This window comes from Penicillium coprophilum (assembly GCF_028826855.1).
Source record: "Penicillium coprophilum strain IBT 35676 chromosome Unknown utg000002l_segment0_segment0, whole genome shotgun sequence".
Taxonomy (NCBI): Eukaryota; Fungi; Ascomycota; class Eurotiomycetes; order Eurotiales; family Aspergillaceae; genus Penicillium; species Penicillium coprophilum.
This window is the reverse complement of record NW_026622721.1, coordinates 1,556,329-1,579,517: the sequence shown is the minus strand read 5'-3', so window position 1 is coordinate 1,579,517 and position 23,189 is coordinate 1,556,329. Positions and strand designations below refer to the sequence as shown.

The 23,189-nt window shown below is 49.4% G+C and overlaps 6 protein-coding genes across 6 annotated transcripts; 4 read left to right on the top strand and 2 right to left on the bottom strand.

Moving 5' to 3' along the window:
- Positions 1-2,685: 2,685 nt before the first annotated feature.
- N7500_001982 (Zn(II)2Cys6 transcription factor) lies at positions 2,686-5,091 on the top strand (the record flags this gene model as incomplete). The annotated part of the gene is made up of 4 exons (XM_056673128.1): positions 2,686-3,590; positions 3,649-4,086; positions 4,147-4,996; positions 5,047-5,091. 4 exons carry the CDS (start codon positions 2,686-2,688, stop codon positions 5,089-5,091), a joined length of 2,238 nt encoding a protein of 745 aa, XP_056536647.1.
- Positions 5,092-6,570: 1,479 nt separating this feature from the next.
- Positions 6,571-8,372, bottom strand: N7500_001981 (uncharacterized protein; the record flags this gene model as incomplete). Its single annotated transcript, XM_056673127.1, has 4 exons — positions 6,571-7,031; positions 7,100-7,324; positions 7,381-8,212; positions 8,268-8,372. The coding sequence occupies 4 exons, from the start codon at positions 8,370-8,372 to the stop codon at positions 6,571-6,573; spliced, it is 1,623 nt and encodes a 540-aa protein (XP_056536646.1).
- A 565-nt stretch (positions 8,373-8,937) lies between these two features.
- N7500_001980 (MDR family NADPH-dependent oxidoreductase) lies at positions 8,938-10,005 on the top strand (the record flags this gene model as incomplete). Its single annotated transcript, XM_056673126.1, has 1 exon — positions 8,938-10,005. One exon carries the CDS (start codon positions 8,938-8,940, stop codon positions 10,003-10,005), a length of 1,068 nt encoding a protein of 355 aa, XP_056536645.1.
- A 1,388-nt stretch (positions 10,006-11,393) lies between these two features.
- Positions 11,394-12,082, bottom strand: N7500_001979 (uncharacterized protein; the record flags this gene model as incomplete). The annotated part of the gene is made up of 2 exons (XM_056673125.1): positions 11,394-11,897; positions 11,957-12,082. The coding sequence occupies 2 exons, from the start codon at positions 12,080-12,082 to the stop codon at positions 11,394-11,396; spliced, it is 630 nt and encodes a 209-aa protein (XP_056536644.1).
- A 903-nt stretch (positions 12,083-12,985) lies between these two features.
- sidE (nonribosomal peptide synthase SidE) lies at positions 12,986-20,685 on the top strand (the record flags this gene model as incomplete). The annotated part of the gene is made up of 3 exons (XM_056673124.1): positions 12,986-13,253; positions 13,312-19,380; positions 19,445-20,685. 3 exons carry the CDS (start codon positions 12,986-12,988, stop codon positions 20,683-20,685), a joined length of 7,578 nt encoding a protein of 2,525 aa, XP_056536643.1.
- Positions 20,686-21,562: 877 nt separating this feature from the next.
- On the top strand, positions 21,563-23,181 carry N7500_001977 (Glycoside hydrolase family 29; the record flags this gene model as incomplete). The annotated part of the gene is made up of 4 exons (XM_056673123.1): positions 21,563-22,213; positions 22,281-22,410; positions 22,471-22,522; positions 22,575-23,181. The coding sequence occupies 4 exons, from the start codon at positions 21,563-21,565 to the stop codon at positions 23,179-23,181; spliced, it is 1,440 nt and encodes a 479-aa protein (XP_056536642.1).
- Positions 23,182-23,189: the final 8 nt, after the last annotated feature.

The window sequence follows — 23,189 nt, the reverse complement described above, 5'->3', positions numbered from 1 at the left end:
TAATCATGACCCCCATTTCGCACAGCATTAACTCGTTGCGGGTGCATATCTTGGCTCAAGGTAGTAAGTACATACTATTCTTTGCCCCGAAACGCATTAGTCTGACCACACGGTCTCGGTGGAGTTCTCCGTAAATGCAGGATTCAAATACATTAGCGTGCTGTTTGTCACTCTTCCTGGCCGGCGCAACGGAACGGTAATGGAATTTTTGTATATGGATGGCGGGACCTGGGCATAAGAGAGCGATTTTGCGGGACTGAGCTCGTTGGCAAAGTAATCTGCTCGGAAAATAACACTCAAGCTTGTGTCTACGTTGGGAGAGCTTATGTACAATAGAGATCAAGCGCCCCTGTCCGTAAAGCTACTAGTTCAAGAGCACGACAATGGAGATGTCGCTTTGGTAATTATCATTGAGCACACAAGAGCACGCGATCCGTTGCCATGTTCCCCGTCGACAACGGCGTAGTAATCTGACGTGTTGGGTCTACGTAGTCAGTGATTGATGTCGTCATAACTGACAACAAAGAGCGTATATCGGGCTGGCATAGGAATGACTTCAGGTACCCCACAGAGCACTTCGCAGATTTCTTTATATGCCTCCCAAAGTGGTATCGGGACAACATGCTATGACTACCTTCTTCTCAGGGTGCATCGTTTCTAGGCCATGGAATCTGCGAGCACTCCTTTGAGACTGTGTAATCTGTTGCTGGCTGTTGCTGTGGCGGCGGTTGATCTTGCGTCACCTTCAAAGGATGATCTCGCCACTGGACACGTTAAATACCGCGGAGGGGTATATTAAAGTTTTCCACTGGAGGTGTTCTACTCCGTAGTTGAACCTCGTAATATCCGCCTAGACCCTGGAGTGATATAGGAGGCTTGCATCCTTGTAAGAATTCAGCCTCGATTTGGATTGGTGCGCAGCATGTTCTGACAAAATGGCTGAAAATAATTTTTGGCCATGCACGTCAGCACGACAGCCTTGGCAATTGTGCACATAAATTGGGCACAACGGGCATCGCGCTTTGGAACTTGTATAAGCGGGCGTCGTCGTAAGTGAGATGAGCGAATTCAAAGACGCCAAGAGATGAGCCGTTGGCCGGTCCAATAGAGAATTGACCTATGTACTACTATTCAGATAGTGAAATTTTCCTATAGGTGCTTTCCGTCAGCAAAGTCTAGCCGCTAGCACGTGCAACCGCAGGGCGTGGAGAATGCAATTTTGGGTTCATTCAGCCGTGCTTATGCCGATTGTTCTGCAGGATTAATATCAATTCCTCATGGGCAGGCAAATGGGAGTTTAGTGCGAGTTCGAGGTAAAAATTCTCATCCAGTGCCAAGGAGCTATGAAACGAGTGCGGTTGACAAAAGGTTTCAGGATCGCTGAGCTCACTAATTGAGGACTAAAGCAGATCCAAGTTAGACATACATACTCCATTCTAGACCCAGGCCGAGTGATAAAAGAATAGTTGATATATATACGACATCATATCCATATGAGGGCTTGAGTGACAAGTTGATGGATGTGATTTTTGCTTTAACGCTAAACAGGCCCCGGGGGGATGCGGGACTAGCCGCCAGGAACCCCAATCACGATCGTTTTTCTCATAACATCTTTGGTAACGGTATGTAAATCGGGGAAGGATCTAGGTATTAATACCTTTAGATCGTAATCTGCAAGTCGCTAAGCGACTCTCGTTTATGTACGGGTTCGTGGCTGCAATAGATGGCCGAGACCTATTATTGACAGGGTTGATTAATATATTAGCCCCCCCCCCGCTAATCCCATTTCTCCTTTTTAGGGAATTGCAACAAAATGTCATACAGCAATTGGATATGGTACGCCCAATCCAGAGACTACAACATACTTTGGCGCCAGTGACACCCCTCATATTGAATCTATAGGTGCGTATGTACTCCACTGTGTGGCTCGGGTGATGTAAGAGACAGACTTGTGGGGATGTTATGGAAAAGCCCACAGAATACGAAGCCCTCGGTACGTATGTGGCAGATTCGAAGAGAAAAAAAAAAAAGAAGAAAACGACAAACAATCGTACCGGGTTCAATTTCACTCTCAGTAAATGGATTCGAAAGGCATGGGAGAGCAGACAAGTGGAAACATTTATTCCGACTGAAAGGACTCTCATATGTGTGTAGACTAGGAGCCTGTGTTTTCGACCAGGAGAGTGCCAATGAAATCCCTACTGACATCGCGGTAGGAACTACTCCGTACTCCGTACTCCGTAGGTATTCATGTTTGTACGGAGTACTCCGTATTTCCCGCCTTCCTAAATGATACTAGCCAGCCGCTGGGGATCGACACTTCCCGATATTATTTCCAAGTGGAATTCTACCTGAATCAGGGACTCCCCCCTAAAGCTTGGATTGGTTAAATCCTCAATGCACTCGGGACAAAATTCCTTCGGCAACGCTCAGACCTACCTCTTGCTGAAATTACCTTACGGGGGATTCTCCGAAGATCTTTTGATTTTGAGTTACGTACACAATCTCACCTGCGCAATATAGTGCAATTTTTACTCGGCCCCATGCTCTCATGGCATGAGGCACAGCAAACGTGTTCTCGATGCTTACTCTCGAGCTCCCACATTGGAAAAAAAAACCACCCAAAAAAGCTCAAATTCTCGCGGACTACCAGTGACTCAAAAGGAAAAGAGTGTCAATTTCCATATGACGGCGAGTCAATCAGCGCAGATGAACCGATCCACCCCCTTGAACCTGTCGCAAGTAACGTCTCCGGTGGATCCTAACTACGGAGAGGATGGAGAAGTCCCCACTAAAGGAAAAAGAAAGATATCCAGTTCCGACAAGCGGGAGAACTCCCAGCGACTGAAGACAATCAGAGCCTGCGACATCTGCAAAGAGAAAAAGACTCGCTGTAGCGGGACTCGTCCCTGTGCGCGTTGCCAACGACTGTCGTTGGTGTGTGAATACGAAACCACCTACTCCAGGGGGCTTGGTCCGCCGCCGCTGCCGCCGCCACCACCGCTTGAACTGACCCTCAATAATCTGCCAGACGAGCAGCAGTTTCTCAAACAAGATGTGAGCTTCCCAACATCAATCCAAAAGCCTGCGCAGATTGAGGCTACTAGTTTTGCTCCCACCAGTGCCAATCTCTTGGCGGCGGACTTCCAAGGAGGCTACCTTGATCTAGCTTCAGGCAGCTCGTTTATCAACCGGGTATGTCAGAACCTCAACCAAGAGAAAATACCGTCCACCGCCTCGAATATCTCAGAGGGGCTCAGTGGCGATGTCTCAGATAGCCCACCTGTCACTAAGTTTGGGGATAAGCCGTATTCAAACCTCTACACGACTGATTTTAGCCTCCCTCCGTTGGAGAGAGCACTAGAGATGGTTGCCACTTACTTTGAATATGCCGTTGTGACCTACCGGTTCTTGCATCGTGGCCATGTCGAGCAATGGCTGCGTCAGATCTACCAGAGCAACTTTTCCGCAACAAACCTACCCACAGATATGATGGTGGGCCGGTGTTGTATTGTGTACAGCGTTCTGGCTATTGGTACACTTTATGAAAGGAGGGCTCCCGAGTCCGGTGTGAATTATGATGAGCAGAGGTAAGTTTAATATTTACCCAATTATTTATCATTTCACTGGCTGATGACTTGGGTAAAGCGAACGCTGGTTTGCCCTCTCCAAGCTGATGTCGTCGATTGAGTCGGGTGCACCACAGCTCGAGACAGTACAAGCGAGACTAAACCGAAGTCTCTATCTACTGGCGTCGTCCCGGGCCAGTGAATGCTGGTTCGCATTTGGAATGACCGTTCAATTCTTAACCGTTCTGAATATACATCGTAAATGGCCCTCCACTATGGTGCAGGAGGGCAAGGGCACATACCTGGAGCAAGAGCTTCGGAAGAGAATCTTTTGGAGCGCGTACACATTAGACAAGTACCTGAGCGTGATGTTCGGCCGGCCAAGGTTGCTGCATGATGAAGATTTTGATCAAGAACTTCCTGACGAGGTATCGGATCAAGACTTGTTGATTAATGACCCGAACTTGCGATCTGGCGTACCCGATGATATGATGATTGCATCTGTACTACATAACCGGTCGGTGCTTGACTTAAACCCTTGATCTGAGAAAGAACCACCTTAGCTAACCTCGACTAGGCTTTCACGGATACTCGGGGAGGCTTCGCGTAAATTATACACGCTCAGTCCACCTTCAGGATCACCATTTGAGGCAGTTATCCTGTTGACCCTTGAGCTAGATCGTTGGAAGGAGGCCGCGGCGCCATTGATGGATCGCTGGCGATCTCAGATTCATCAGCTCGCCTATTCTCACGCAATCATCTATACCACGCGCTTCTTTCTCTTGGACGACATCAAAGATATCCCTCCGTCGAGCATCGCCACCTATGTTAACAAATGCATCACGGCCGCCGAGGAAATCATGACAATTATCAATGATCTTGCCAGCCAAAAGGCCCTTATCCATGGCTTCTGGTTTACCCATTACGTGTGCTTCTCTGCCATCACTGTCGCTTATATCCACATCGTTAAACAGCATCAAGCGTCATCGGGCGATCCTTCGAGGAAGAAAGTGGACAACAGCATTCAGCTGCAATATCTTTTCAGCCTCGCGGAGACCTGTCAACAGCACTTGAGCAAAGCCACCTCACAGAGTAGTCCTAGCCGTCGCTATGGAATTATTCTGGAGCAGTTGCGTTTAGAGGTCCACAGACAAGTCGTGTGTAATCTCCGACCGGGAGTGCAAGTCGAGCCAGGTGATAGCCTGAAGAGCCTCAAGGCGGACAACTTTCTTCCGCCTAGCTTCCATACTGCCCCTGTCACTTCTGTCCCTGCTGTCCCCCCGAAGCCAGGGGTCATGGCATTCGACCCACTGCCCACCGACATTTTTGGTCCCCACAATGCGGACGACTCTTTCAAAATATATGACAACTTTGGCTTCCCAGACAGTTCTGATACTTCGGCCTGGTGGTCGCAAATCGATTCTTGGGTAAAATTGACCATCGTTCCCATATTGTTAAGCACGCTGACCTGGCTTAGGCGTATACGGATATCTCAGAGGATCCGTCGATCTTCCGCTTTTGAGCATACCGAAACCTAGCAATCGATTTGAAGTCGATGCCCTGACCTCTGGTGTGCATTCTTTGGCAACCTGTCCTACGCCGATAATGACAGCTCTACCACCAAGAGGGAAAAACAGCAAGCTAATTACACCTACATTCATTATGAGTGCATACCACAAACCACCGAGAACAGAACTTGCACTTGTATCACATCATGTCTTTTCTTATCATCATTGATTTCTTATTGAGTTTGCTGTTTACGCCCTGTTCATATACTGTAGAGACATTGAATCCACGTTAGCCCATGATTTTCATTACTTGGCCCTCCAAAAAGACCACAAATGGGCCCGGGCCCAAGGCCCGTAGCCCAACCAGCAGTGAGTGGGCTATAGGCTCAACCTTCGAAGCCCATTTCATGGGTTCAATTAAGAATTTGTAATCACTATATTCTGACCCTTCCACTAATTTCAAGAATATTAAATATGGAGGATCTTTTATAATTACTACATAAATATATTATCAACATTTAAATAAAGTCAAACCCGCGGAAGTCAAAAAACGTGGAAAAAATGTTAGTGTATCCCTGAGAATCAGGTACATATTTTAGATATACGGCGTCTGTGAGAGCACCACCACGTTCTTGATGAACCTCTATAATTTACAACGTTTCCAAATAGCGCGTTTTCTCGCGTTTTTTAACGTGATTAATATAGTTAAGTTTTTACTTGCAATATCTAAACTGTAATAATTGAATATTACCCCAAAATAAAGGTGAGAAACGGGGTCTATACGTAGAGTATTCAAAGACGTCACGTTTTCCAGATTATTTGCATTGTTTGGTACTTTTTGGGCCAGAGGACCGGGCCCAAAGCCCAGCCCATTAGTGGGTTGGGGCGGGTTGGGCTTTGGGCTTTGGGCTTTGTGGGCTTTGTGGGCTTTACGGAGCGCTACCATCAATGCATCACAAAACCCATGAATGAGCCCGATCCCTAGGCCCAAAGCTCAGCCCATGTGCGGGTTAGGTTGGGTTGAGTTGTGGGCTTTGGGGAGCGCTAATACTCATTTTAAAGGGCACTTTGACCTTATTGGCATCCAGATACCTATACATAGTAGGCTTACTTTGACCGTTGAGCAGTACATTACACGAGTAGGATTTGGACTCATGAGTTTAAAACCACCACAAAGCGTAGAGGAAAGGTTCAAGGACAGGACCACCAGATCAGTGAACAGACAAGTCCTCTATTCTTCTAATTCTCGATTGATCAGAACAGACATGTCAGAAAAAATGGCAACAAAGGTAGAAAATAATAATAATAGAAAGACATTCAAATGGCATAAAGAGAACATAGCTCGAACAGGGGCAGCGCCGGTAAAATAGCTACGTATTCGCACCCAAAATCCTCATCCAGCTCTCCGCCTCCCCTCACAAATCCTCCTCTCATGAACATTGTCACTAGAATGTTCGTTTTTTTTTTGATCAAAAGCTTCACCTGAAGAATTTTCAAGAGAAGGCCCCTGTGACAAAGACTTTCTCGTGCTTCATCAGCAAGCTGCAGACCAAGCAAATGGCTCCGGCAGCGATGATAGGCACGTAAGCACACTGGATCGCCTCAGTGATACCGTGGATGGCCGCAGCATATTCCTCGGAGCTTGCAGAGCGGAGGAGCTGGCTGCCCACGCCTGAGATGGCGTCCGAGAGCTCGTCCTCGCTGGCATTTGGGAATACCTTTGCCAGGGCCTGTTGCGCGTAGTTGACAAACAGAGCGCCGGAGATACCAGTGCCGAAGACGATTCCCATCATCTGGCCGACCGTCATAAAACCCACACAGTAGGGGATCTCCTCAGGCTTGACCTTCATCTGTGCGATCGCGAATCCGGCTTGGCAGAAGCAGCCGACACCGGTACCAAGGATGATAGTGTAACCGTAGATCTTGGCATCAGATGTGTGTTCGTCCACGGTGTCTGTTGTATGGCGTGAACTGTGAGTGTTTGTTTCGTGATAGATGGGGGTGAGTAGACGGAAGACTTACAGAGGAGAACACCGCCGATCAACTCGAGAGCAGCTCCAGCAATGTACCAAGGGTAATAATAGCCGGTCTTGCCCATGTATTGCCCGTTGATCAGATTGAAGGCGACTAGGAGTAGGATAAAGGGCAGGAGATGTACAGATGTCTCAACGGCCGTGCTTCCACGAGCGAATTGGTAGTAGATGGGCAAGTAATAGATGCCGATGAAGCTACCAAAGGTCGCCAACACTGTACTCAGTTAGGCTTTGCGCCGGAGTTGTGAAGAAAGTGCATGTGATACTCACTCATGGTAAAAAAGAGAACAATCAAGGTACGGCTCTTCCAAAAGTGCATGGGAAACATGCGGTCCTCAAGGCTGGTTCCGATGGTATAGCTTTGTTGAATCCCAAACAGGATGAACAATACACCGGCGCCCACAAAGAGGCCGATGCTGTTCGAGCTGCTCCATGTCCACAAAACTCCGCCGAGGTTCATTGCCATAATCGAGCATAGGAAAGTACCAATGGATAGCAACGCTCCAATGTAGTCAATCTGGCCAAAGCGCTTGAGAATGGGCACATCCTTCTGAGGTCTGAAGTCGGGCAAGAGGATGAAGTAAACTGGTGCTGCGACCGCCCCGACTAGCAGGTTCAGATAAAATGCCCAACGCCAGGTTGCCTTGCTGTCACCAAGGGCGCCGCCAATTACTGGCCCCAGAACTGTGCCGACACCCCAGATGAACCCAGTCAGGCTGAGATATTTGGGACGTTCAACGTTGTCTGTGGTCACCGACATCAGAGTTAACAGACCCATATACATCCCACAGCCACCAACGCCTGCAATGGCACGACCGACGATAAAGCTGTTGATATCTGGAGCACCACCGCAGAGAGCCGATGCACCCATGAACACGGCTGTGCTTCCGATGTAAAGCTTCTTTGCGGAGAAAGTGCCGTAGGCCTTGGACCAGATTAAGGTCGTGGCAGCGGAAGCTAGAGCAAAAGAAACACCCAGCCAAGGAACCAGGCTTACGTGGCCAAAGGTTTCAACGACTTTTGGCTGAACATTGGCCACCACTGTGTTGTCAAGTGCATACAAGAACAAGGATGACAGCAACGCAATAACCACTAAAGCCCACTGTCGATATAGAGTTAGCGAGGGATCAACAAGCATGGAGGGTGCATTATCTCACCTTAACACCGTGGACATCTCTTGGAGATGGTGGCTTCTCGAGCGAAGTTTCCGAGGGTGGCTCACACGATGAGCGTGAAGATTCATTTGGTTGTTCGGTTTTCATGGTGGCAATTGTTGATCTGTCAATCTGAGATTCAACCCTTTTATGAGTTATAGACTTCTGCCTTTGTCTTGGTTATTGTGGCTGAGATGGGTGTAATGATAAGTTCAATTGCTGGCGGATCAGGAGGTATTTATCACCATGATGCCCCTGGTCGATTCGACCACCAACGATCTGCTCCAGCGTACATATTCCCGACAGGGAGTTGATTGATTACAGATCATATCGGTGCAGACGAACGGGGCGGACCCGGAAACACGATGCAGGGCAAGACAAATTTGCAGCTCTTCGTCCTCTCCGAGATATGTTTATGCCAAGATCGAGGATCTCCGGCGGAAACAGTGTGGAGTCAAAGGGCTCAACGTTGCTGATTCGCCCGGATATCCTGTGGATCCCGGAAATGCTTTGAAATCCTCCAACGCCATCATGGTATCTTCCTCTATCAGGAGATAACATTGCAATGGTCATTATAAAAATGGTCGGAGTCACTCATGGGGTCACTCTTGGGTGGGACGTCGCATCAGTCCTTTGTTATATCCGGTCTAATACATGCCCTTGACCCGATAATATGTCCGCTCAAACAGTCACATTTCAGCGTCAGTCGACAGAACCCGCCAGTGTCGTCCGGATTTACCGCCATGAGGCGGTAGGTGACACCCCAATCCCCTCGGACTCGGTACTGATTAAGCTCCTGGCTGCTCCTGTGAACCCCCAGGATCTTTTGGTGATTGCCGGCCGGTATCCCGTTCAACCACATTATCGCTATAACGATGAACCTATCCCAGGATACGATGGGGTGGCTCGTGTTGAACGCGTCGGCACGGATGTGGACGCGTTAAAGCCCGGAGACCATGTTATCCCACGCGCCCATGGCTTGGGAACTTGGCGCACGGAAGCCGTTGTTCCCGCGACTGCCTTGCTGAAAGTGTCAAAAAGTCTGGAGCCTACAACTGCCAGCTTATTGAAGACGGGATGCTCAACGGCATACCTTCTGTTAGAGAGCTGTCCCTCCCTTGTTCCAGGAGACTGGGTCGTTCTGAATGCCGCAACAGGTTGGATTGCGCGTATGGTGGTGCAGTTTGCACTCCTTAAGGGCTGCCCGAGTCTATGTGTGATTCGAGACCGTGATGATGTTGAAGCCACACGACAGTCACTTCTTAATCAGGGAGCACGTGTGGTTGTAACTGAGTCTGAACTCGCCAAAGAAGGCCCAGCCGCGATCGCGGCCGGGAAGCGTATCACTCTCGCTTTGGATGCAGTCTTTGGGCAATCTGGCCAACGACTCGCTGCCATGCTCGCCCCCGGGGCTACCTTCATCAATTATGGGTCGCTGGGAGGAGCCGGCGGGGAACTAGTGCTGAGCCAGGAACTCATATTTTGGAAGCAAATCACTTTCAAAAACTTCAGACTGTCCCAAGCGCTGAGTCAGTACACAGAGGCCGCGCAGATTGACCTCCTCTCGTGGTTCACTGACCTCTTTGAAGAGGGCAAGATCATAGCACCAGTAATCAGTCGCGTGGATTGGGTAGAGGAGGATGGTGGATGTCTCGAGAAGAAGGTCCAGTCGGTTCTGAGCAGGGTCAGTGGCAAGGTAGCACCGCCTGTTGGCTGCACTAAGCATGTCGTGCAATTCTGAGTTTCTCTGTTTTATCCTTTTTGTATTCTCCTCAAGTACAAGCCTATAATAAGTTTCAATGACATTGCCGATGAAGCGAATCTTTGCAATCGAGAGTATAGAGTTTATACTAGACATCCGCAGAGCCTGAAAGCCCACTGGGCTTGACTAGGGCCTAAAAGGCACTAGGCAATACAGATATTCCGAAAAGGGCGACTTTTTTGATTGCTATGCTATATATAAGAGTAGATGACCGCTTTTGCGGCCTTATGATGTCTTACAAGGGTCTCGACTTTTTCAGTGGGCTTATCAGTAATTCTTCCCCAATATCTCCAAGATAGTTTGCCCCCTGTCCAGTCTGTAGGTAGGCGGCAGAAAAAGTGGAAAAAACATACTTTGTGTAAGAGACTTTTCTATACCTTTGGATATAACTTCTGATGACTGATGATGATGCCCAATTTAGACCCCGTTTCTCGCCTTTATCTCGGGGTGATACTTTATTATTCGAATTGATATACAGTAAATTGATAGTCAAATGGATCAATTACGTATTAACGTGTGAGAAAAGGCGCCATTGAAAATTCTTATAGATTATGGAGGTTCACAAGGAGAGTGTTAATACTCGACTCGCGCAACGATCTAATATATATAGTGACAACTATATCAACATCTCTTGGATATCCCGACCTCTATCAGGTTGATTCTATTTTTAATAAATATATACTCATATAGTTATTACAATTATGAATTTAAAAAAATTTCACGCTAAAAAATGAGTAAAAGAGCCAGCATACACTTATTTTAAGACGCTAGTTGAACCCCCTAAAAGGGCTTTGCGGAGGTCTGAAAATGTCGATGAAAATGTCGAAATAGCAGCCCGTGAACAAGAATATATCGTACCACAGACTTTTGATTTGGACAATTGAAACTACTAATTAAAAATATATCAATGCCTCCAAAAGTACTATGAGGTGAAGAAAAGAAAGAAAATAGTAACATCTTGGATGCCTCGAAAGTTCCAAACTGACATTCTTGACCGTATTGTATTGTAACCCCATTGTGACTGTACTGTGAGAGCCTGCCTGTCTATTGTAACATCTCTTAGCATTTCATTTTTACATGTCCCGTGGACCATGGTATCGCCCGATGATACGTATAACTGCAAGCAAAGAAAACCGAGACCAACGGAGTTATTTGGAAAAGAATGTAGTGAAATTTTCATTCATGTTCACTGTCTAGGTGATACCCTTCGCATGGTATCTGATGTTTTAAGTTACCGGAATTGTACCGCAAAATACTAGGCACAGCGTTACTTATGTGAAAATGAAGTGAACAGGTATATGGAATGGTTAAAGAAGTACTGAATCTAAATACACCTCAATGGGTTGGCCCCCGGTTTTAAATCCGGCCTAATCTGTATAGGCGCTCTCCCGTTCGATAATGGGTGCGTTGTACTTCCGAAGTGTATCCAACAATCCTGGAATCGGCTCATCAAAGTCAATCAGGCAGCTGTTCATCGTGCGAGCGAGGAACGCATAGATTGACTGGGTGAAGAACAGATCCATCAAAGCCTCATCTCCAAGGACCTCCTTGGCCTTGAGTACTATTTCCTTCTTGACACGATCGCGCAGGCAAAGGTCTTCGACCACCGAGCTGATCAGTCGCTGGCGATCGGAGAAGAGCTCTGTCGAGCTCAAGTCCCCAGAGCGGAGGCAGGCCAGTTGGGCTTCGGTGTACCCGAAAACTTGGGCCACGGGCTCATTGACATCCCACTCGTACGGTGCATCAAGCAGGGATGCGGTGCGCAAGACCACCAGTTGCCAGTCCTTTGAGCGCAAGCTGCGCTGGGGAGACCACGCACAAGTTAGAAGTTTCATGAAGGTTGGGAAAAAGGTAGGCGCATTGGCGATAAGCTGGGGACTGTTAGTTCATTACCAATTACGAAAGTATGGAGCACGATGTGAGAATTTACCTTGAAGATGTTGCGCTCGAACGGAAGTGTTCTCAGAGCCGCGCTGACCTCCTCCGGAGCCTTTGCGGAGTCAACATAAGGTAGGAGGTGGTTGTTGGTGACGTCGCGATTTTCCCAGGTAGTCATGATGATAAAGTAGAAGTTTTAACGTCGATGAAATGGAGTCGATAACTTGTGTGAAGAATGAGGAACCGTGCCTTTTTTGGATTTTTCAAACAGTTGATTGTGGTGATCGGGGCTGATTGCTGTTGAATTGGACTTCAGGGGATAGGTCCGGGGGCCTTTATACGTTTGCTTCTGCAGTGATTTATCTGCATGATGGCACGCAGTCACAGAGCAGTATGACCAGAAAGAATCGATCCCGGTACTTCGTTGTTGCTCCTTGGGGGTTAGTCAGGTTTCCGGGTCACCTGGCCCCACAATGTTTCCGCTCCGGCGCGCCGTGCCTCTCCTCTCCCTGGTTTGATTCTCAAACTCTTGGCATAATCACTCCGGAGAACCCCCTTCTGTGTCGGCACAGACCCAATCGTCACAAGAAATTTTCCGAGACGTCGAAGCGCGCGTCCGGAATCCCATAGTGGCGTTCCCCACACGGACGTCAATAATATTGGGGGTTACAATGTTGATCGTCAGTCCCGTTCCGCATGCTTTACATGCTTGGAGTGGCGCACTCACAGTTTCCGGGCCTTACATACTAACTTGATGATCTGGATCCATCTATTCCGGACCTGGATCCAACGGAGTCGCAACGTAACCCAGAATGCGAAAGTCGAATGGCTGCGAGGAACGAAAGGAGATGGCGCAACGCATGGCACGGAGACCTTCCTGGCCACGGGAATAGGTGATATGCTTGATGGCTTTAATCATGATGAAGGAAGCCTATAAAGAACGGTCACGGAGGCGTCTGATATTCCATCCATCAACACTCAAAAACGAGATCAGCAAAAGCATTTAGCACTTGAGAAACAATTTCTCGATTCTTCTTTTTTCGTGCTAGAAACAAAAGTTTTTTTTAAAAAAATCATCATCATGAGCCTTATCCAGCTGAACACCATGGACCTCATGTCCACTGATCCTTTCAGCCATGCTGAAGTATTGTACGATCAGAATTTGGGCAATCTTGAAGGCCTACTCCAGGGCAGCGACCTGGAGGTGGAATGGCCGGCGACCCCCGCCCAATGCCAAATCCTTGAATCGGACGAAATGCCCTGGTGTAAGATCAGCCTGATCTTGCCTCGGCAGTCTGTCCCTGATGTGAATCGAATTCAGTCGAGCTGGACGCAGCTCTGCTCCCACCGTGAGTCTCTACCTTGCCCCACTTGATTCCGAATCCGAAATACCTAATACAGATACAGACTGTGGGCTACGTACGGTATTCCGTTCGGATCCCCGATCCGGCCAGACGTATCAGCGGGTTGTGTATCGCACCCCTGAAATCCACTGGGATACTAAGCCTATTGGCAGCAATGTCTCTTCATCCAACTCGTCGCTAGCAGATGCCCCAGCGGATGATGATCTGGCACAGCTGGTTGTCTGTCGCCACCCCAGCAGCGGTAGCTATTACTTGACACTCCGTGCCCGGCGGGCAGCCGTTGACGGCACCTCGCTTGAGATCATCAAGCGGAATTTCGTTATGCTTTACTGCGGTTTGCCCTTGCCAGAGCACACCCCGCTGGCAGCATACCAGCGTTTCCTCAAGGAGACGAAAGACACGGCCAGCAGTATTGCCTTCTGGAAGGCTCAGCTTAGCGGTGCTGTGCCACCCGTCGCTCTCCCCTGGGAGACCGGTCTTTCAGACGTGAGTCGGGCTCCAGACCGCCAGGCCCTTCGCCTCCATCTCGATGACAATTCCCACCCAGGGCTCTCTCAGATTGAGCATGCTTCGGGGTTGCCACGCAAACTCATCTTCGAGACCCTATGGGCCTATGTCTTGCACTGCCACTCTGGCGCTAGTGATGTACTCTTCGCGGCTGTGGAACGCGATGCGAGCTTCCCGGATGCCGCCTCCTGTGTAGGCTACCTTGACCATACCTATCCCGTCCGATTGTCGGTGTCCAGCGAGGAGACTTTCGTCGGGCTGTCCGACCGGCTCACCAGCTTCCATCAGTCAGCATCCCCGCATGCCTACTTGGGATACGACGCTCTATCCCGAGATCTCGCGAAGCCTATCGAGTCAGTTCTAAGATATTCCCCTGATCCGAATGGACCGACACTGGCTGGTCAATTGGCGCCGTTTCCTCTGGCCATGTTCATTAATGGTACCGGTGTCATCACTTTGACCCTGTGCCATTCACCCCTCACCGCAACTGCAGATGCCCAGCTGCTCCTGTCACATTTCTCCCATGCCATTTACAGTGCGCTGAACAAATTTTACCTTCCTCATACTCGCCTGGAGGATGTCGAACTAGGCTCGCGGGAAGAAAAGTTGGCTCAGGTGCATACGGCTAAGGCGCTGGCTCGCCAGCACCAAACTTCTACTATCACGCGTTTGTTTGAGGAACAGGTCGTGAGAAGTCCCGAAGCTGCTGCGGTGCAGTTTGAGGAGGACAACCCACTAAGCTATGAGGAGCTCAATGCTCGCGCAAACCGGCTGGCGCGCACTCTGCCTCCACTGAAAGGCAAGGTGGTCCCAGTCTGTCTCGACCGCTCTCCCGACCTTATTGTCGCCCTACTCGCAATTTTAAAATCGGGAGGAGCATACACGGTGCTTGATCCAGAGGGGCCCATTGAAAGGAACAGTCAAATCATTGAAACCTGCTCTTCGACTGTCATCCTGACGAGCCGTCGTTATGCATCTACATATCTCAATGCTCTCGCAATAGAAGACTACATGCTCACGACAGGTACAGAAGAAATGTCTGCAGACCTGGATATCAGCATTGGCAGTGAGGATCCATGCTACGTGGTGTTCACTTCCGGCTCGACTGGCATGCCAAAGGGCGCAGTTGTCACTCATGGAGCCGCCACAAATGGAATGGCCTACCATACCCTGAATGGCAAACAGCGGTGGCTGCTCTTCTACAACCCAACTTTCTCCGCTGCACAACGGACGATGCTCTCGACCCTGACGCATGGAGGCACTCTCCTCTTAGCCGGCAAGCAAAGGCTGACGACGCGCCTAGCTGAAACCATCCGCACCATGCAGGTAGATGCCCTCGGAATTACGCCATCAGCGCTCTCTCTCATGGAGCCTAGTGACGTACCCGACCTTAAGCAGGTCACGCTGGTGGGCGAGAGCATCTCTCGTGAACTAGTTACCACTTGGGCCGATCATGTCGATCTTCGGAACACATTTGGCCTGAGCGAATGTGCCCAACTGAACTTCGGAAAGCGTCTCTCTCGTAGCAGCAACCCTGGCATCGTCGGACGCCCCACAGATACCACGCAGGCATATGTCTTGAAACCCGGTACCACTGAGCTGACCCCGATGGGCGTCGCCGGTGAGCTTTGTTTGGCAGGGCCGCAGTTAGCACTGGGCTACCTCGCCTCAAGCACTGCTTCTAAGAATTCAACTGCAGCCGCTTTTGCAGAAAATCCCTTCGGCGTGGGACGAATGTACCGGACTGGTGATGTCGCTAGGATCCACGCTGACACTTCTATTGAGATCCTGGGTCGCATGGACTTCCAAGTCAAGCTCAATGGACAGAAGGTCAATCCAGCTGAGGTCAACAGAGTTCTATCCCAGCACGAAGCTGTCCAAAGTTGTGCGACCGTTGCCATTGAGATGCGAGAACGACTTGTATTAGTGGCAGCTATCGTCCCCGCTCCCGGTAACCGGTGGAGCGAAATGGTTTCCTCGATGCGAGACCACAGCAAGCAGAAATTGCCGGCTTACATGGTGCCTTCCCTGTGGATGCAGATGTCTAAACTTCCGGCCAATGGAAATGGAAAAGTGGACATTCGCGCAATTGAACGTGAAGCACTTGCTAAAGGGTGGGAGGGCCTGGTTGAAGCGGGTGCCTCAGATGCTGCTTTCGAGGCCATCACCGACCCAATTGAGCAGCTTATCGCTGAGGTTTGGGCCGATGTGCTTGCTCTTCCTAAGCAGTCCATCCATCGTGACACCGCTTTCCTTTCGCTGGGTGGAACTTCCATTGAAGGCATCAAGGTCACTTCGGAGTTGCGGAAACGCGGCATAGCCATCGATCTTGGGGATGTACTTGGAAACGCCACCTTGAAGGAAACAATGTCTCTCGTGACAGTTGTGGAAGATGGCAGCGATGAACTGCAGCCATTTGCCCTTGTTCGGGACCTCGAAGTGCAGCAGGAACTTCATGCCGATCCTAACATCAGTGATGCTTATCCAGCCACTCCTCTGCAAGAGAGCCTGCTCGCTAGCTTGGGCGAGGACCAGGGAATGTATTCCTACCAGAGGACCTGGGATGTAGCTCGTCTTGACATTCGCAAGTTGCGAGAGAGCTTCAGCACTGTGCTTGAGTCGAGCGATATTCTCCGCACATCGTTTAAGCCCCAGGGCCGCAGCCTGCTCCAAGTGGTCCGAAAAGATATCGCCCTTCCTTGGGTGGAGACTACGGCAGACCTTGCAGAATATCTTGCAGATGATAAGAAACAGGCATTTTCTCTTTCCGGCCCCTTGTTCAGAGTGGCTGTCGTCTCCCAGAAAGTCCTTGTTGTCACCATGCACCACTCCCTGTTTGATTACTGGTCGCACCGCTTCGTCTACCAGGATGTTGCAGAAATCTACCTGGGTCTTCAAATCCGCCCACGGCCACAGTTTAAACACTTTGTGAAACACAACATGTCTACATCCCCAGTGGAACATGACCGTTTCTGGAGAACGTATCTTACCAATACGGAACCGAGTGTCATCAACACCGTGCCGGTGGACCAAACAACCGTGGCCCAACGCAAGCTTCCCGAGGGTCCTCTTCGCCAGTCGCTTCAACTCCATGGGCTCTCACTAGGCGCCGTCCTGTATGGAGCATGGGCCATTGTTCTTTCGAACCACACTCGCCATGCTGATGTGATATTCGCAACCACACTCTCCGGCCGTGACGTTCCTGTGCTTGATGTAGACCGCCTCGATGGCCCTACCCTGACTACTGTGCCTCAGAAGGTGAATGTGGCGCCCGAGACAACGCTCATTCAGCTAGCCCAAACTGTACAGGCGAATCTGTTCAAAATTCTGAAGCACTCCCAGCATGGTATGCGCAATGCGCTCGCTGCTGGAAACCTAGTAGCGAGTGGCTTCGATTCAATGGTGAACATCCTGGTGAAAGATCATGACGGGGATCAAGTCAATCAGATCTTCCAGCGATACGGGGATCGCTCCACCTGGGACTCCGAGTTCACCAACTTGGATGTTGAAAATGATGGCGAGGCACTTGTGATGAAGCTTTCATCAAAGATGGAGCCTCGACGTGTCGAGTTCCTTCTTGAGTCCTACGAAAAGGTGCTCCGGGTATTCATGCAGAACCCAACTAAACTCATCTCAGCCCTAGATATCATTGGAGAGGCGGAGACTGAATTTTTGTACAACGAGATCTCAAACAGGAAGACTCTACATGTGCCCCGTCCTTCGCTTTTGCATGCGAGCTTTGAGGATCACGCCCGAGAATCTCCCGATACCCATGCTATCGACTGGGATGGAGCAACCCAGCTTTCATATGCAGACTTGAACGCCCGTGCTAATCGTGTTGCACATTATCTGGTCAACATGGGAGTGCGCGTAGGAGACTCTGTTCCTCTGATGCTGGAGAAGTCCATTGATACCATTATTGCAATCCTCGGTGTCATGAAAGCTGGCGCCGCCTATGTGCCACTGAGCCCGGACAACCCGGTGGACCGTAACTCGTTCATCATCGACGATGTGAAGGCACGAACGATTCTGACCGAAGCCGAGCATGCCGATGTGTTCTCTATGATTCCCAACCTGAACATCGCTCGGATCGATACGCCAGAGATCGACCAGTTCCCTGCATCCTCTCCTGTGGTCCACACCGTTCCTGACAGCACTGCCTACATTATTTACACCTCCGGCAGCACGGGCATGCCAAAGGGAGTACAGGTACCCCACCGCGCTGCGGCTGCGGCTGTCGTCAGCATGGCTATTGCTGAAAGCAGACATTCTGGCGAGTGGAGAACCCTCCAGTTTGCTAACTATGTTTTCGATGCCTCGGTGCAGGATATCTTCAACACTCTTAGCACCGGTGGAACCCTATGCATGGCGCCTCCTGACAAGATGCAGTCCGACCTTCCAGGAGTTATCAACGCATTGTCAGCCAAGCAAGCTATCCTCACACCAACTGTCGCAAAGCTGCTTGAGCCCAGTGAGGTGCCCTCTTTCGAAACACTGATAGTTGGTGGAGAGCCCCTCACATCAGATGTCATTGCTCGCTGGAGTCCAGGGCATCGCATCCTCAACGTCTACGGCCCTACGGAGACCTCCATGGTGATCACAACCAAAGAGGTTAATCCTAGCGGTCGTCCAAGCAACATCGGTGTACCATTCCCAACAGTCATGGCCTTCATCCTGCACCCTGATGGTACTACCATGGTTCCATATGGTTCGGTTGGTGAGCTTTGTGTGGCTGGGCCTCAGGTTACTGACGGGTATGTCAACCGTGAGGACCTTACCAAGGCTGTCTTTTTGGAAAACACATTGGGCACCGACCGCATGTACCGAACCGGCGATCTGGCAAGATGGCTTCCTGGTGGTGAGTTGGAGTGCTTGGGCAGGAAAGACAACCAGGTCAAGATTCACGGCCATCGTATTGAGTTGACTGAGATTGAACAAGCAATCTTGAAGACTGGATTGGTTCAAGGAGCGGCAGTGCTAGCAGTCAACCACAACGGCAAGAAGCAACTCGTTGCATTCTGCATCTTCGCCGCTGGTTCCTGTGAAATCCAAGAGGCTGATGACCACCAGGCTGCTGCCAAGGACCTGCGAGCGGGTCTCAATACCCTGGCTCACTACATGATTCCTAAATATATCCTTCCAGTCGGAGACTTCCCCAAAATGCCCTCCCGCAAGACCGATCGGAAGCTTCTCACCAAGTGGGTCGAGCAGCTGGACACACTCACCATCAGCCAATACTCCTTCGAGGGTGACGGGTCGCAACATGAGGTTGTTCCCGTGGAGACCGAGGAAGAGTCAAAACTGCAAGACATGTGGTCTAAGGTTCTTGGTCTCCCCTCATCTGGCATCGGAAAGAAAGCAGATTTCTTATCTCTGGGCGGCGACTCTATTGCAGCCATCAGCCTGGCTAGTGTTGCTCGCAGTGCTGGATATCTTCTCAGTGTCAAGGATATACTGAAGAACCCGGTCTTGGAGAATCTCACATCAATGATGCGTCCTGACACAAGAGGTGCTCAAGTACTGAAGCCGAGCTACACTGCCCCGGACAGTGTGCTTGATGCTATTCGCGAGCATGGCATGTCGATCGGTGATAATGTTGAATATGGTGAGCATATACCTGCCGTATTTTCGGGTCTTATCCGTACATGATTTTGGCTAACTATTTCAAGTGTACCCATCGCCTCCAGGACAAGTCCAGTTCCTCGAAGAAGGTGACCGTTCTGACCAGATGTGGGTGCTGATGGCCGTTCGCAAAATGCCAGAGTCCGCCAGTTATCAAGACTGGATCCACAACACCAGTCGTCTGACGGAGGTCAATGACATTCTGCGCACCACCTGGCTTCGCACCTCGGAAGCCCAGTGGGCAGGTGTCGTCATGAAGCACGCAAATTTGGAGGTACCCATCATTTCCTGCGATAGCGAGGAGCAGCAGTCGGAAATCATCGAGGAATTCTGGAATGAGCGTTTCCAATTCGGAAAGCCTTTCATCAAATATGCTATTCTTCTGCATTCCGACAACACCTGGGATGTAGCCATCAAAATGAACCATGCTGCTTACGACGGTACCTTGCTTCGCACATTTGATGATCACTTTGCCGCCATCCGCCGAGGCACGCCAATCCCCAGTCATGGAGAGTTCAAGGACTTCGCCAACTTTATCTTCCAGTCAGATAAGGAGGAATCACTGCGATTCTGGGCTGAGACAATGAAAGGCAAGCATTATACCTGGCCCCAGGCGCAGAGCCCCAAGATCACCGCTGCCATCCGGGAGATCATCCCGCGGAACTTTGAATCTGTGGCTCGCGGACAGGGAGTCACCGTCCCCATTCTCTTCCAAGCTGCCTACCAACTCTGGCTTTGCCGCGCAAGTGGTCAGAACGATGTCAGCTTTGATTATCTTCTCAGCGGTCGCAATGTGGACATGGTGGATGTCGACCCTCAGACCATCAATGGTACCTTGGCCAACTTCCTACCGGTCCGTGCACAAGTCGATCCACACAGCGCCCTCGGCGACTACCTGGAAAGCGTCCAGGACATCTTCTGGGGAATCACCGAGCACGGTGATGTTGGTCTACATGAAATCTTCAATGCTGCCAATCTATCACGGGAAACTGCCAGCAATCGATGCCTTTTTCTCTACCAGCCATTCGAGCCTGCTGCAAACGAGGAGTCCGAGGCTGATCGGTGGCTGGTCATGGCTAAGTCAAAGGTTCGGATGTACCAGCCATATGCCCTGGTCGTGGAGGTTGCCAAGGCACTCAACAACCGGAACAAGCTCACTATCATGTATGACACGGATGTCTTCAACGAGGCCGAAGCACAGAAAATTGCCTCGGAGATTACAGCCCTGGTGGACCAAATTGCGGATCTTTGCGGCCAAAATGTATCCCTGCAGCAGTTCCTCCAGTGATTTGGCACATCTCATCCTTCCTTGCTTGCTGTTCCAAACAGCAATCATGTACATAGATCTTTCTGTCTCTTGCTACTTTTCTGTACCTTCCTTTGTTATTTTCTTTGGTTCGTTCATTTCTTGTCTATTCTGTCTATTGTGTGAAAACGCATTGTCCATACATTGAATAAAAGTTCCTTACTCCAAAATTCTCCAGTGATAGCACCGTACAAATTCAGTCTTTGCCTTACAGCAATACTTCTTGTTTTCAAGAGGATAAGTACAATTTATATAGTGAACATCATGCATGAAGTGGATGAAATGACGGCTAAATTCGGCAGGGCCTTTACTGGAAAATTAAACCTCCGTACAATATAACTTAAGGGTAATCACCCAAGTCAGCGCACGTCCAAACCATCACAATCCTATAGGTCTTGATAATTTCCTGCAAGAGTGCTACTACGTGATCGCCGGCAAATAGTTCAGTTGAAATGAAGTATTATCACTGTGCAGTGTGACGTTACAGCATACATGCACCCCGCATCAGAATGAGACAGGTAACATATCAGGAAAACCTTTACCACACTGGATAGATCCCCTGGCATATTTTCAAATTCCACCAATCTCAAAGATGAACGGCTAAAGATAAGTTCTGTTGAAGATACAATCTGTGGCCAACTTTGAGGAGATCAAGATACCGATGTAACTACTATGGCATGATTGATGTCGATCTCACTTTAACTTTAGTTCTTTATGTTCTTCATACTACCCTAGGGATATATTTGATATGTTACATTGAGGATGCTATATATGATGTGGGCGATAGAGCCATGAGCTCAGAATATCTGACACGGGATCGAACACACTTGATACTGGTATTCAACAACCTCATCAAACCATGGGACTCATCATTAATATATTGACGGGCATATGCGTGGCAACAGGCGCGTTGGCCGGTTCCTATCAGCCCAAGTTCCGCGTTTCTCCGATCGATGGTTCAAAGATTGCACTTCCAACAAAGGAGCAATTGGCGTTGCAAGACAAGGAGATTGGAGTTCTGATTCATTATGAAATAGCAACCTATCTTGACATTGATGGCTGTAATGAGGTCCCTGACCTTGTCCCTGACATCTCTCTATTTGACCCAACCTCTATCAATACCGATGGGTGGATGGACTCGGCTGCTGCCCTAGGCGCGAAATATGCCACCCTTGTCGCTAAGCATAACTGTGGCTTTGCCATCTGGCCTAGTGAAGTGACCTTCCAAGATCGGGAAAATCAGACTGTCCCATACAATTATACAATCGCCCAGTCACCGGTCCATGGCCAGAACGTCGTCAAGAGCTTTGTGGACTCTGCCAAAAAGTACAACATTGGGCATGGGTTCTACTATAGCGTTGTCGTGAACAATTACCTAAATGTGCAGGATTCAGATGTTCGTGCCGGCACTTGGGCTCCCGGCCAAGTCAATATCACGAATGGTACATACGACCAAATCGTCTATGACCAATTGAGTGAATTGTGGAAGAGCTATGGCATGTTGACCGAGGTATGAGTGAGCTACTGGTGATACGTGATTTACATTACTAATTATTTCGCTCCTTTGGCTCTATAAGATCTGGTTTGATGGAGGTTACAGCAGCGACCAGAAAGATAAGATCGAGACGCTTTTACAAGAAACTCAGCCCCAGGCGGTGATTTTCAATGGATGTGACACGGACGGGACTTGCGTTTCGGCTAACCCAAGTAAGTTGCATTAATGATTGGATCCCCTGGGGTGGAATAGCGCTCTAACATTCATTCCAGTTCGATGGATCGGAACAGAACTTGGGGAAGCACCGGAGGAAAACTGGTCTACGTATGCAAACCCAATCTTCTGAGTAGGCTGAAAACGAGATTGACTGTTATAGTGGTCTAACAAATGATGGCGGAGATCATACGAGCCCGTATTTTTGCCCTGCTGAATGCGACACCACCTTGCAGACCGATGATCGGTGGTTTTTCGGCGTTGATCAACAATTGAGGTCTCTGGAAGAGATGATCGGTGTCTACCATAAGACTGTCGGTCGAAACTGTATCCTTGAGCTAGATCTGTCCCCTGATCGAAGTGGAGCTATCTCAAAAGAACACGCAGCCCGCTACAAGGAATTAGGGGACTTCATCAACTCATGTTATGGCAAGCCTGTCGCGGGGAAGGCTGCCCACTCATCCAATGAAAAGGGCGAGTATATAATCAAGCTTGAAAAACCTACCAACATTGACCGCATTGTGTTGATGGAGGACCAAACGAACGGCCAAGTGATTCGGTCATACCAGGTGCATGCGAAGATCCTTGAGAACCAAGATGCCAACAGTGCCGCAGATGTGACTTTCAAACTTCTTTCGAATGGTACAAGTATTGGCCATAAGAAGATTGATATATTTGACAAGGCTGTTTTAGCGACGGAGATTTTGGTCAAGACCAAATATGTGGATATTCCGAAATGGAAATCTGTGTCGCTTCATCTTTGTGACTAAGCGGTGCT